Source organism: Excalfactoria chinensis, chromosome 4 (assembly GCF_039878825.1).
Source record: "Excalfactoria chinensis isolate bCotChi1 chromosome 4, bCotChi1.hap2, whole genome shotgun sequence".
Taxonomy (NCBI): domain Eukaryota; kingdom Metazoa; phylum Chordata; class Aves; order Galliformes; family Phasianidae; genus Excalfactoria; species Excalfactoria chinensis.
The window spans coordinates 24,240,992-24,256,035 of NC_092828.1; the positions used below are offsets into that span (position 1 = coordinate 24,240,992).

Here is a 15,044-nt window from a genome sequence, read left to right on the forward strand (position 1 = left end):
TGAGATAAAATGCTCAGTTTGTTAGTAATAGGTGAAGTGTTTATGGCTGGCTAAGCTGATACAGTTAAAGACTGTATTAGCTTTGATTAATGATCATTCTACAGTGCTGAATGCCATCAGTGCTTCCTTCCCATCTGAACTCTGACACTGTGCTCAGAGCTGTAGGTCACCTGTTGTGGCAGAGTGGACTGAGAATGCCTCTTCTCAAATGCATAGAGACATGTGGAAAGGAAAAGCAGTGTGTGTGGTGGTGGGAAGTAAAGTTGTTACAGTTCAGAAAGGTTTGAACCTTCAAGGAAATCAACATCTTCAGAAACAAGGTCTTCCATGCTATGTAACTATTTCTAATTAATCACTGTTTTCAATCTAGTGAGTGTATTTAAGCAAAGAATCTTACCCTGTTATCCTACCTTGCCTGAGTTTTCAATTAAGATGAAATTATATTTTTAGCATCTCTTTAATTATTTGGTCTACAGGACACAAGGCAGTCTAATCTAAAAGTCATTAACTCATGCTGAAAAATAAGGGGCATAGCTGAGCATCATACAGCTCCTGGGAAAATGCATTTCTAAAGTGTGGCCAGTTCTTCTGGAGCCCATATACAGTTGAAACAGTTCTTAGGAATATTTTCTCGCTTTATTTATAGGTATGCGATATCACATTTTAAAAGTTGGCATTTGAGATTTATTTCTACCATCTCCAACATTTTAAATCGATTTCCCCATCTTTCAGTTAAAAACTTATGTTGTAATAACCTAGGAATAAATCTGAAGGTGCTTCAAGGTTTTCATCTGAGAGGAAATTTGTGTTGTGAGACGTGAAGTGTTTTTCAACTCAGTCCTTTAATAGTCTGATGTAGCATAAATCTTTTGGTGTGTCAGCTCTAACTTTAACAGCCAGTCTGATAGCGATGTTTGACTTTGTTTCTCTGAAAAATTCTGGAGGAATAACAAGAATCCATTTAGACAAGGGCAAGAATGTCTGGCCCTTTATTTTTCTCACTTTTGAGAAAGTACATTGTGTTTGCTAATGGATAACTCCAGAAAAATGATCAGTCTACAGGAATCTTTCAATTCTCTGACCATTTAGCAAAGCTCTTTCCCACTCCAACAGCAACAGTAAGACTCCAGGCTAAAGGGCATGGGGTTTTAGTTCTTCTCTGATGCAGACTGTAGTCACATTCTAGCTGCTCTTTATTTTGTTGAGATTTAGCTGTTCTCAGTAAATTTGGCAAGGCTGGTGCTTTAGCCAGGTACAGTTTGGTCATGCGGTCATGTAGGTGTATATTCCACCAAGATAACTCACACAAAATGTGTTCCCTTAAGGCACTGGAGAGACTGTCAGCCCTGGTGTGTAAAATATTCCCTGAAGTCTCTTAAAATGCCACGATTGCAGTGAAATAAAAATCAAGATTCAGCAGTTTTCCCATCTGTAAGCACACCAACACCTTGCACTCAGAAGCATTTTTGTAGCCATTAACATCAATGTTCAGAGCCTTAATCTGGCTCCAGATGAATTCAAAGTAAGCTGAATGGAAGCAACATCAGCTAGGGAGTTTATTTTATGTAAAATATAAACATGTTAACAGGAGAAAATACTGATTTCTTATGTTACAACCTTAATATCCAACATGAGATTTATCTTACAGTTCTGCAGGTAGTGCGTGGTTTAATTACATGTACACGATTAAAAAGAGTAGATCCTCTGATACACACACACTGTGTATTGTATGCTTTACAAGAAATTCAGTATTGTTATGAGTCCCCAGTTGTATGCCCAATAGTTTTACTACTTCTTACTCTGTTTAAAAAACTAGCACAAAATATGTAAGTAGTTCTACTACCATTGCACCTTTAGGACCGGTTAGATAGGGACTATATATTTACAGATATATACATTCAAAGTCTCAGACAAAACACCTCCTTCCATATTCCTGCCTCTGCTCTTTTTTCTTCCCTCCCTACACCCATATTCAGACAGTGATGTTGACTTTACTCCCAAAGAGACATGGGTAAGTGACAGAGCTCCTGTTAGTGCTCTTTAATGAAAGCCACTGAAGCTGGAAAATCATCTGTAGGAAAAGCACTTGAATGTGTAATACAGCAGCCCTGCAGTTGCTTTTACGGTTAGAACAAGAGCTGTGAGAAGATGAGAAAATAAAATCTTATATGAACAGAATCCAACATGGGACTCAAGAATATGAATGCAGTGGCAAATAGAAAGCTGATGTTTGAGCACAGCCTCTTTAAGGAATGTATATGTTCTAAGGGTTTGGGGGATGAGGGAGAGTGAATGCAAATACTTCTGAATTATCTATTGTGGCAGGCAAGGTGTTTTGTGAACTGCAAGGCATCTTCTCAAAGGGTTTGCTTCTGCCTTTTTGGAACCTCTTGGAGAAGGGGTAGGGTTATCTAGAACGTAAAGCATCAACTTCATCTGGGTAAGCTGGGGGTTAAGGTGCTACATGCCAGTCCAGACCTACAGCACTACTATGCTAACAGAAAAATCTCTTGCTATTCTGCTATTCAATAATCTTACACATAGTGAAGCTGCCACCTGTAGCAGGCTTCATCATATGCATTAGGCTGCCAAACTGACCATTGTGAATGGCACAGAAAAGTTAATTTATTATATATTGTGCGATACTCCCAGCCCAGATAACCCAATGAAGTAGATTTATTAAAGAATTATAGCAACTCTGAGACCGTGAAATAAAGGGAGTTATGTGCAGTCTTGTATTAAATCCCTCAGGCAAAGCCAGCAAACAAACCTCCTAGGGGGTAAAGGATCATTAGTGTGTGAAAAGGTGCTGGTTTAGCACAGCTGGTCCCATCAGGTGGGCACATACCTCCTGGTAGGTGTTATCTGACCTTGTAAGCAAAAGGGCTGTGTTAATCTAAATTGTTCTTGTGGCTGGGTTCAAGTAATCTCTTTGAAGTAATGCATGTTAGCTGGAAAGAAATTACAAGCATGTCCATTGAGGCTTGCCAAGGGACATTTAAATATTCAATGCCACGTTAAACTGAGAAAAAATACTGCAGAAACAGAAAAAGTCCAGGGCTTTTCATTGATCAAACAGAATACTGTGTCTAAAAGCCTAACAATAACTCTTGCCCCAGAAATATGAAGTAGTTTTCTGACATGGTTACACCAGCACTGCTCCATAAGGAATGCCCAGTGCCTCTGATAGATGGAGTGCTATTTTGTTTTAACACCAGCACATACCCTGCTTCTAATCTTCCCCTTATACAAAGCAAAGTGGGGAGAGGAAATATTTGAAAAGATTTCTCTCCTTGCTTGTACACACAAAGGTCACAAATAAATGCAGCTCTTCAGATTGCTCGTGTTTGAGACTACACAGAGAGCAGATAAAATGGCAAAGAGCAATATGTGCATTACTGGTTGAATACTGGCTTAAATGTCTGTTTAGTAAAAAAGACTTTTCCTGTAAGAAGCAGAAATTCTCAATATTATGATTATTGATAGCTGTAACAGATGAAAGTGTTGCAGTTGTTTCCAGATGGGCTAGCAGATAAGAGTGCAACTAAAACTGTGAAACATGCAGTGCCATTGCATTCATCAGGTATGTGTTGTTATACAAGCTGAGAGGACAGGCATGCAGTAAATACTGCATACTTGTTATTTATGAACAAACATGTATGAACAAATCTGGGCCTCCCGAATTTCCACTCAACTAGAACTCCAAAGATAGGTATGGAAATTGGGTTGTAAATAGATGATATGCTTGATCATAAGCAAAGGGTTCCAAAGCCAAAGAATACAAAACAAAAAGCCAACAGCAGAGTGATAAGCTGATTGGAATTTCACAAGATTGACATATATGCTTAAAGTGCTTGGGTTGTTTACATGTAAAAACTCAAAGTACATAAACATTAAAATAGAGAACTAATATTATTAACCGCTTAAATTATTATACAGATACGTTAACAGAGCAACAATAAAAGAAATAAATTAAAACAGAATCTGATAAAAAAAGTACTAACATGGAATGAAGCTAAAACTAAAACTTCTCGATATTTCTAATACACATTCAGCTGCAAGACACTGCTCCAACTCACCAGCCACAAGCAGCAAAAACAAAGAGGCGAAACAAGAAGGGTCTGCTGCTGAGAGGCATCACATCACAGGTAGCTGCAAGTTATCAGCTCAGGTCCTACAGACATGATGCTGTAACAGGTCATGTCTGATGATGAAAGAGAGGTGTGGCAGCACTTTAGGAGCCACCACGTAACACAGATTCTAGTTGCAGCTTTGATCTTTAATATCTTAATCTAACATGTAGGAAACACCTACTGCTTTGTTTTCTTCACCTCAGCTGCTAAAGGAATAAGATCTTTAAGATGTTATATCTGTTTCTCTGCTGTTACTGTAGAGTATTAATACAGAATTGATGAGAGTCATTTTGGGACTGCAACAAGGTGTTCTGCTTCACTGAGATGCTTTTCCATCACTCCTTCTTCTGCCTCCCTCTGCTGTGTCCCAGAAATAGAAATTACATAAAACCCTGACAGCTTGCTCTGTAGAAAAGTTAAAGTCTGAGCTCATCCTCTAAGATAAGCGATTAATCCGCACTGCAGTGCTTCCTTCAGTTTGGTGGAAAAACAGCATAGGATGGAACTGTTCTTTTCTGAGTAAGAACATGGTAGTTTTAAAATGGGCAACACTTAGCAGCAGCAGTGTGTGAAAGAGGTAGAGAACTTCAGATGCCATTAGGCCTAATACACTCAAAACCAAATGCTATATAAGCAGCAACTTCAGGGAAGCACAGGGCACTGTTAGACACGTACTATCTATTTTCTGTCTGCTGGTTGAAAAGCTGTGATTGTCCTAGATATTTTACCGTTCTTCCATAAGGAACTGGATGTCTACATATAAGCGTGAGAGGAAGGATTGCATTTTATTTAATCAAATAAAACACTGTAGATCATACTATTGTTCCTGCAAAGATCCTAATCCTGCAGAAATCATGCAAATGTTTTTAATTTGGCATAGATCAGAACTTCTCCTGCCCGAAGCAAAACTGCTCACACAGCTGTGATGGACAGCTTTTGCCAGACTGAAGTCAAGACATTCAGCATGCTGTAGGTTGGATATGATTTATAGAATTATAAGTGCAACGTTTGGGGATCTAAAGAAAACACCCCTTAATTCAGCCGTTACTAGCATAGCGTGAGCATTCTGTGATATTTCTGAGTTAATGTCAGAACACTGATAGTGGACTGGTGTCATATCAATTCCATGATCTTTCATGAGATGAACCTTTCCAATAATTTGTCATAGATCTTGTACATTTCTTGTTAGTTATAGCAGAAGATTTGGGAGCTTCATTTTTGAACATGGTTTTCATACTTGATGGTAAATTCACTCTATGAATTTTGCTTTCAATAACACATAGCAATCATCTTCATGTTTTACAACCTAGAGTTGTCTTGCAGCTGGAGAAAAGCAAAGAGCATCCTATAATTTATCATTTAAATATTACTTCATCTTCATAGAATCACCAAGGTTGGAAAAGACCTCTGAGATCATCCAGTCCAACCAGTAATTAATAATTTGTCAGATAAGCTAATTCAAAAATTTTTTAAAAATATCCTAAAATTGGACCAATTTTGATGTTATTTTTATGCAGAACTACTTCATGTATAAACATGAGCTGCATTAAGGATGCCTTTTTGTTGCTTGTTTGGAAACTAAAGGATGCCCTATGAATGTTTAGCAGTAGGCCATGAAGTACAGACCCTTGGACCAACACTGGCGAATGCTGATCTGGAAACTGCCTTCATTCATGAGCAAGAAATGCTCCTGTTTTAAAAGGCAATTAATTATTATATTTTTAATGTGGAAATTTGAAATGCACATAAATGAATTTATTAAATGAGGATTTACATGTTGTGCTTTTCACTGGAAAAAGTGCTAGGCTTCAGTGAGAGCTGAAGTCTCCTGTAGAATGTCTGTCTTTTTTGTTACAGACAGAACATTTCACTACATCATCGATACAAGAACAAGAATGGCATCCTAATTATGCATATCTGTAGTCTGCATAACAACCTTCTGTTCACTTCTGTTCCCCCTTCAGTGTAAAGCGCTACTTTTCCTTGGTTTACAAAATGGCCATAGATAAATCCGCCATAGATAAATCCATGTTGGTGTAGAACCCATTATTCCACTTTCCACCTTATTCAACAAAAAGATATTTCACATTCACAGTAGATTACAGTGAAAACATATTTTTCCTACAGAAAACTAAAATAGAAGATTTAGCTGTGGTTCAGAAGCAGTTTTCTGAAACACTGTCTGCTACAAAATGGCAAGCAGGCTTCTAAAGGAAAAGTACCAAAAGCAACACTTTCTAATAAATACTGAACAAGAGTGAATAAAATGTTAACAATTAGAAATATATTTTGTGAGATGAGAAAGTGTCTTTGCAAATAGTAGAACCAGTTCTTGGTTGCCCCGAAGACAACAGGAGGTTTTTTGCTGTTAATTTAATTTGGATAGGTATTTGGGTGCTAAGGTTTGAGGACTGTACAACTGTGTCAAACCAAGGAAGAGAGATACCCAGTGCTACCTCTGTCTCATCCTGCTTTCCATTCCTTCTCATACCCTACTGACACATTCTTCTACATTCTTTCTTTGCCTTCTTCCAGTATGTGTGTTTGATGGTTTTATTAACCACCATATGACTATATAGTCAGCCAAATTCACCCAGTAAAATCAGAAACAGTAGAACTAAGTCTGATCAAAATGCTGTCAAATATTCAATAATAATAATAATGTAGGATGGAGCCTTGTTTTATGTAGTGTACCAACAATGCACCTGTAGCTGGACTGTAATTTCAATATATTGTACAAGAGCAGCATTGTTATCTCTGAAAACTCAATTAAGTCAAGAACGTATTATATTGTTTTAACAGAACAATAAGCTTAATCTCTATAAATGCAACTTATCTCTGTGTTACATGTGTCATCATACTGACTTTATTCCAGTGCTCTGTAAGTTCTGAAATCTCACCTCATCTGTACTATCACGTTGACTGGGCACACAATATTGCTTAGTTCGACTGTAATTTATATCCCTCTATGCAAATTTTAGGCCTAACGTTATACACTGAAAGTTTTTAACAACCCCAAAGCTTAAATGGTTTTGGAAGATTAACTTCCTTCACAGTTGAGAGTAACACGTAAAAAAAACAAAACAACAACAACAAAAAAAACCAACCTATGACAATTTCAGTAATTATGAAACAGATTTTCCCCCTTATATTTAAATTGGTTAAGTAAGTCAATGCACTTCAGAATCATTTAGAAAGCTTTTAACAACTTTGGCCTAAACACAGTGAGCTCTTCCATATAAGATACTGCTCTATCTGGATTTGGTTTAATAGTTGACATCCAATTCTTTTGATGTGTTATGTTATTCCATACAAATTCCACTAAAAACTGACTACAATTAACTTCTCAATCAGACTTAAAAACAACAAACTACTCTCCCCACCCGAAAGAAAGTTGTGTACATCAAAAATGAACAGTTATGGGGAATAGCACATAGGCCATTTAATGAGAGACAGGAGATATCATTTTTCAACCATACAAGATGAGGTCTTTGTAAAAGTCAGTTCAGTGGGCCATCACCTTTGCCTGCAGAGCTGTTGTATGCAGTTGTCGCAGTTTCCCAAGTCACTCTCTTGACTGGTAGAATAAAATATAACCAGATTCTGAATTTTTTGATATATCAGAGGTCAGTCCATAAAATTCTTCAATTGCTTGAGCATCTATTTTCTGTAAAATAAATAGAATCGTTTAACGTATTGCTAAGTAAAAGAAATGCCAAGCATAGATTAAAAAGCTGCATAGAAACAGAGGGCAAATTCATTTATAAGTTTTAGAGCAGCAATCAGCAAATTCTCTTTGCAGTTCAAGCAGTGAAATGGTAATTAGTGTTCAGGTGCTAAACCCTATTGATTGCTGTCATTGAAATCAATAGGAACATTTGCCTTGGAGAACCTAAAGGAATTAGGCTTTTTCAACTAACACAGTCTGTTTGGAATGCAGTAGTAAACAAAAAGCAACAGAAACCCTCTTCAAGTCATGCTTAATTTCCAATGGTCCTGAAGATCCAATTCTTAATTTACTCCAATGGATTTAAGCCTGGGGAACTAGACTCAGGACCCCAGTTATGCCAGGTGTCACAGTGACATAAAGGGTTTGCTTGGGAATGAATTGTGCTATGTTTAGATAATCTGTAATAGCTGTGGATCACATCCTTCACTAATTTTCATCCAGACAATCCAAGACTGACTACAAAGTTCAGATGCTCTTATAACCTCCAAGTTGTTGAAGAAATAAAACTCCAAACAACCCTAACTTTACCCAACCTAATTTTGCCAAGTGATGTTGTCAGATTGCAAAATAGCTCCTATATGTTTTAAGTTTTAATGAACTAACTTGGTCTTATTATGCATGAAGAAACATTATAAATTAAACTCCCAGAATCTGATATTTAAAATGTTTGATACTGTTTTAAAATAAAACAACTCTCTTATACTGACAGGGTAAGAACTACACCATTAATCATTCTGTTTGCAACCTAACTTCCCAACAGAGCCATGCCAAATGTCACGTTACAACCAAGCTGTGGCTTTGCAGACTAGTAATCTATACACAGATCTGGATCAGAATTTTAATTCCAAACAAAGAGAACATAAACGTTGTGCTCATGGCCTTCAGCATACTGACCTCTACAATGTCATCATCAAACAAGAGCCAAAATCCGTGACTTTTCACAATAGTAATATAATGCCCACGATTCGGTCCACTGAAAAGGTAAATGAAGAAAAACCTAATATAACACTAGAAAGTACTGTTGGGTCCATTTTGATAAGTCACATATAAAAGCAAGTGAAATTATAGTTACATGCTAAGAAGAATACAGTAAACCCATCTCTAGCAGTACATTGTATATGATCTCTTTTTTCAGCCTCACTGCAATGACCTAGTCAACTAAATGCATAATGTGCTGTTTTGATTTGTGCTATGACCATCTGCAAATTGATCTACACAGTACTTAACAATTTCCTCATAGCTGGCATCAACTATGGCAAATATTTTTAAAACAACACAAATTAATTTTATTCTTTTAATTTTAATTTTGAGATTAAGGGAAAACAAGATATTTCTCCAGCCCCAAGGATTTGTCTGTTTGTTTCATGTCTGGCAATGCTTCGCTCCTGAGAAGCTTTAACAAAGGTATCGTTTTCATTGTCCTGACAGGAACTGGCCAATCTGCTGCAGAGCCTACATACTAAAAGCCCATGGCCCTCCTGGATCCAAGCTCTCTGAGTGATGAGGAAAGAGACAGCTTCCTCCTTTCTTTCTCTTGATTTCAATCCGGTGACTTTTGGGAGCCTGAAGCACTATTTTTCAAAGAGGTACGGATTTACTGTGAGAAAGGGTAGCTAAGAACTTCAGGCCAAGATATACACAAGCTGGGGCAGCACTCTTTCTCCATTTTGTCAGGCATGCCTCATCCTTGACAAAATGCCTGGAACCTGTAATAGCTTGAGATATATGTGAGGGAGTCTTACCTTCCACAGTGAACAACAACAGCTACTAAGTCATACATCCGGTCTAAGTTGACAGCATCACCAGACGTGTTGAAGAGACGTAATTCCAGGGGAAATACTACACGGTAAGACAGCTTAGTATACCTATGCAATTGTTCCATGTACTTGAATCTCTTGAGGTGTAAGGCAAGAATCATTGGCAACTTTTTTACTCGCATCCTGTGAAACAATAAGAATGCACATGTCCAGTTCATAGCCACTCTTTCCTTAATGAATACATGTTTGCATTAGAAAATCATCTTGTAAGTAACAGTAGTATAATAGCAGTAGCTTCTAAGCTAAGTGGTATGATAGCTTTGAGTCTGTCTGCAAGTTCTCTGGCCCACACAGATAATGCATGTGGGGTGTAAATTCTAGAAACACAATAAATGTTAAAAAGAAGGCTTGTCAAAGTCCAGGAGCAACATATTGAAACCACCACCTTGCTCTTTGCTTACCTTTTCTGAGCCTCTTGTTTACTGCAGCAGGTTTCACAGTAGTATTTCTGCTCACTACATAATGTCTCTGTGTTACTGAAGTCTCTGTAAGTAAATACAATTATCAGTTCCTCAAAGTTCTTAATGCTTTTGCCCCAGTGCCACGCTTCGACTGTGGAACTGGAATCCTAAAAAGACACACAGGATGAAATCTTGTTTCCACTGAAATACAGTCTTCTAAAGCACTAAAAGCAACTGTACAGGGATTTGCAAAGGGTCTTACAGTATCTGGCTATAGTGACAGCTTTGCATTAGGTGCTGAGACCCTCTGTGCAATACAGGAAAAGGGTCAACTGTCTCTAAATGGGACCTATATCCTCATCTTTTACATGTCAAGGGGCTGCCTAGATTTCAGTGTAGATACTTAACCCATCCAGTGCCTTTTCAACTTAAACAGAACATCCTCAAGCTCACTTCTTTCATCCCCAGGTAGTTCATGTTTTATAGTATTCTCCTGTAAGATAAGCTTGAATTTTCTTATGCAGAAAAATAAACTCAACTCAGGCTTCTGCATCCCCTAACCTCTGAACATTTATCCAGAAGTTATGTGGTTATACCTTTATGATATCTAAAAAGGAAAGCGTCAGCTAGTATGGTGGTTTTCGTATATATCACTAAAGTAAATCTGCTTAGAAACATTTCTAAACAGAGCTTTTGAAGAGAGGCAGAGGAAGAGTTGGCTTGATTGTGCTGCACAGTTCACAGAAAAGATTTGTCAGAAGTCACAACGTTTATAAGCTTTGGAACAGAACTTTAGGTGTCTAAATATCTTAACAAGAAAAAAAATGACAGTAGTTTGTTTTGCCACCTCTAGTGTTACATTGCAACTAGGCAGGTGTTTTGAGAACTGCAAAGGCAGGCATAAGCACCTATCGTCCAGTTTAGACACAGGAGGTTTTTTTGTGACTCTGGGCTTTAAATGATTCCTCAGGCACAATGTATTCTATCATTCAAGCACCTTGAGTTGGAAGGGACCTTAAAACTTATGGAGTTCCTACACCCTACCTTGGGCAGAGACATCTCCTGCTAGATCAGGTTGCCCAAAGCCCCATCCAACCCAGCTTAGAGTACTTGCAGGGATGGAGCATCCATGGCACACAGCTTCTTCTGTGGGCAGCCCGTGTCAGTGCATCACCACCCTCAAAGAGAATACTTTCTTTGTATTATCTAATCTAAATCAAACTATCCTCTTATTTGTCCTCTACCTTCTGCCTAAAAGGCTGTTTCCATATTCTACTAAAGCAGGTGAGGCACAGTCGCGGAACCTAGAGGCATTACTTGTTTGCTGACTCAGCATATTAATTTCTTTGCCTGTAACAAGAAAAGAACAAGTAGCCTACATACAAGCAATAAGTATTTCCTTGGGGGAAGAGATGTACGGAGGAAAGTTAAATGTTTTTTTTGCCCTTCAAAAGTGCAATTTCTGAAGTTGTTACATCAATCAAAAATTCTCAGCATGGTATTCCTAAAACATGTTTCACACTTAAAAATAAGAACTACAGGCTTGAGAAACCTCAACTGCAGAATGAGTTGCAAGATATTTCTAACTCCCTCCTGTTCCATTAATGGGCCAGTCTTCATCTGTTTATATAGTATTTTAATGGGAAAAAGGAATTTACTCTCTCAGGACATGCTAATTCATCACTGACCCTCTACACTCCCACATTTTTAGAAACTCTACATGCTCTATACTACAATGCAGAAGTTGCTTCCTATTGTTTACATGTTTAAATAGTACAAATTTCCTATTTTAAGAGACGACAGAATTCCTAGTGGAACAAAAAGCACAGGCAGATATGTTAGAAGCTGGGATCAAAAGGACTGGTAAGCCTTGCAGCTTCTAGTGGAAATAAAAATATTGGAAATGTACTATATTTATTGCTAAACTTTCACTGCTTCAGAACCAGCTGTGTGCTCTGCAGTGTTAAGCCTATGCCAGAGGCTTATATTCTTTGGATTTCTGACATAGACAGGACCTTTTCAATCTGAAAAGCTACAAAAATAACTGAAAAGAACATTCATCTATATGGGAAAGAAATTCGTTTACTGAAATGTTGTACTGCATGGATTTTTTTTAATGTACCTTTTCAATGCAGTAGTATTTAAAGCTGTAAAGACATAGCAGAGCAGTTACTTTGCAATAGCTATTTCTCAGGACAATTGTGTTCACAGAGAAATTGCTGCCATTTGATGCAGGAAGTGGTTTATATCTTGTATGCTTTCTCCTTCTGCAACTCCATAGTTGATGTGAGATATCAGGCAACACTTCCTAGGCATTCCAGCTTGAATTTGGCCAATTGATAATCATTACTTTAAAGCAGTAATATACTGTCTTAAACATAGGTACCTGTCTATTGCATCAGTGCCAAAAGTCCATATATTTTGTATCCCTCAGAGTAACCATTCACGCAAATCTGAAAATCACATAGATCTCTGAAGGATTTGTTTAATAAATAGGCATGAAATATGAGCAGAACTGACTTAAAAAGTTATCACTATAATTTTAGGATGAGATGTGAGTAAGAAATTTACATGGCACAAAAGAAGACTTTGGGAATCTTTTGCCCTCTAAGGACTCTGGTGCTCTACAAAGTACACACTGACTTTTAATACACACATAAATCCTAATCAACAAAGCACTTGACTAAAAGCTTAAAGATAAGCACACACAAATCTCTTTGAAACCAATTATTATTCTGCAGCGATTCTTCCAGATGACAAGGCAATCAATTTTTCCCCAAGAGAGAAATTGTTTTTTCTCTTCCAAACACATACAATTGAAAGCAAGAGTAAAACAAAAACCATTAATGTGTATTTTGTCACTAGAGGAAGAATCCACCTTACAGTAATTTTCTTCTGCTTAGGAAAAGTTCAAAACACAATACTGTTCCACTTCTCTCTTCTGCATCTACTAGATTTGGAAAATATAACGAAGTCAGACAGAAACATTCATCAAAAGGATGCATTCGTTTACCTTAGACAGTGTGTAATTGATGTGTTCTGCTCCACATCAACAGAAAGGTCAAGAAAATCTTCATCTTTGCTACTAACCTGTAGCGAAAAAAATATACACGTAAAGCAGATTTAGTAAAACATCCTGCATCCAAATGCTGTATATATCTATGTGCAAACAGAACAATTTCTCGTAACAAATTACACAAAGTATTTATTTCAATTTTGGTTTGTATTTTTTTTTTTTTTGTTTGTTTGTTTTTTCCTAGATCAGCATGACCATATTCATTCTGCCAAATAAGCAACCAGACTGATCCACTTTCCAACTTCTGCCTGCTCCAATTATCCAAACCCACTGACCATGGACTGGTGACTGCACTTTGCTCCCACTAAACAGGGAGCATCATTCTGTACGTTAGCTCTGGTTGGTGTAGTACATATGTTCTACTGCTACACTATACAGCCCAGATCCTTATTATACTAGAATTTTATCTGTGTATAATGTATTATATTATGTAATCTCGGTTTACGGCCTACATGAGTATTTCTACTATTAAGAATACTGTGAAGATACTCTCCACGTAGGCTTTCACTGAGAAACGTTATATTCAAACACATTATGTTTTTTCTACAGTGAAAATTTAAAAGCCTGGCTTTATGCTTCTTGCTGGCACACCTGCATCTCCCCATGGAATGTTACAGTTGATCAGTGATTTTAACAAGACTGAATAAGAGGTTACAGGTAAAAAAGGCAAAGGGGCAATATTTCGTAACGTTTTATTTGTGTGGAAGAAAAATAATTAGAAAAAGTCTGATAAAAATATTTTTCTAAAAATATAATCTTTAAAACATTTTCAGTGATGAATCCTAGTTTTTGTTTTGAAAATGATTTTTCACCTAGAGTGCTTAATCTTGAAGAAGATTGAATTTTATATATACACATGTCTATAAAACTTCTACAACAGATAACTGTTGTATTTCAACTGAGCCAAAACACTTTTCCTCCAGAATTCTCTTGCATGGAAAATTGTGGAACTTCATTGTTTCTTTGCAGACTGGAAATACAATGTTTAAATACCACTTAAGTACCCTATAGATCATCTCATTTAAGTTCCTTCACCTTTTGTATTAGCTTTGAGATTCAAAATTATGGAAATCTTTGATGTCAATTCATAATAGGCGTAGTTTAGCAACTCCTTGAGGTAGTTGGGAACTCTGATCTCAAGCTTCTCCAAAACTCAGAGTTGTTCTAAACCTTGGTTACATTTGGAACCTTTCTCCAATAAACATTAACGAGGACTCTTCCAGGAATGGTGGACATAAATAGATCTGTAAAAGGTGATCCCATATTGGATCATCTTAGATCATAAAACACATCTTACTCAGCAAATTAATATATATTTTTGCAAATTAAAGAGTGAATTAGGACAGGGTAACCAATTGAATCCCAAAATTTAGTGATTTTCTCTGCATCCATTAATTAGGTTTTAAGGCCTTGAACACCTAGAAAAGCCAGTGTAGTTATTTTTAAGATGATATTAACTAAGATTGTAGTAGAATTACTGCAGATGAATTTAGTCATATTAATAACAACCAATTCTGTTTATAAAATGTTGTATCAACACTCCATATTTTGCTCTGTGTGAATGCACTTCTTTAGTTCAAATCCAGAACTTCAGCGAGAGGTTCAATCTGCTGTTCTGACCCCAAACATTCATGCTCAAATTTCTGTAGGTCTGTGGGTGTGGAAATTATGTACTGCTCTGAGCTCATCTTCACGTTATGTCATCCCGTAAACATGGTGAATGCAGTCCGAATCAACCCTCCTTTAGCGGGATGAATTTTGATATTATCAAGGATGTACAGAGGCATAAAGTACAATTAAATAAAACAAACAGCAGTTACTTGAGCAAAAATCCACTCTGAGATATGATTCAATCTGAAGAGCACAGGAAACCACAAAACTGGCAGC

At 37.1% G+C, this 15,044-nt stretch overlaps 1 protein-coding gene across 1 annotated transcript in view; it reads right to left on the reverse strand.

Annotated features, from left to right (window-relative positions):
* Window positions 1-1,543: 1,543 nt before the first annotated feature.
* USP46 (ubiquitin specific peptidase 46) overlaps window positions 1,544-15,044 on the reverse strand; it is a 29,210-nt gene continuing 15,709 nt past the window's right edge. Inside the window, exons 5-9 of the mRNA XM_072334301.1 lie at window positions 13,095-13,171; window positions 10,082-10,165; window positions 9,606-9,803; window positions 8,758-8,836; window positions 1,544-7,800 (exon numbers count right to left, since the gene is read on the reverse strand). Coding sequence (XP_072190402.1) covers window positions 7,699-7,800; window positions 8,758-8,836; window positions 9,606-9,803; window positions 10,082-10,165; window positions 13,095-13,171 — 540 coding nt within the window. The 3' untranslated portion in view covers window positions 1,544-7,698. The remainder of the gene's footprint in view (window positions 7,801-8,757; window positions 8,837-9,605; window positions 9,804-10,081; window positions 10,166-13,094; window positions 13,172-15,044) is intronic.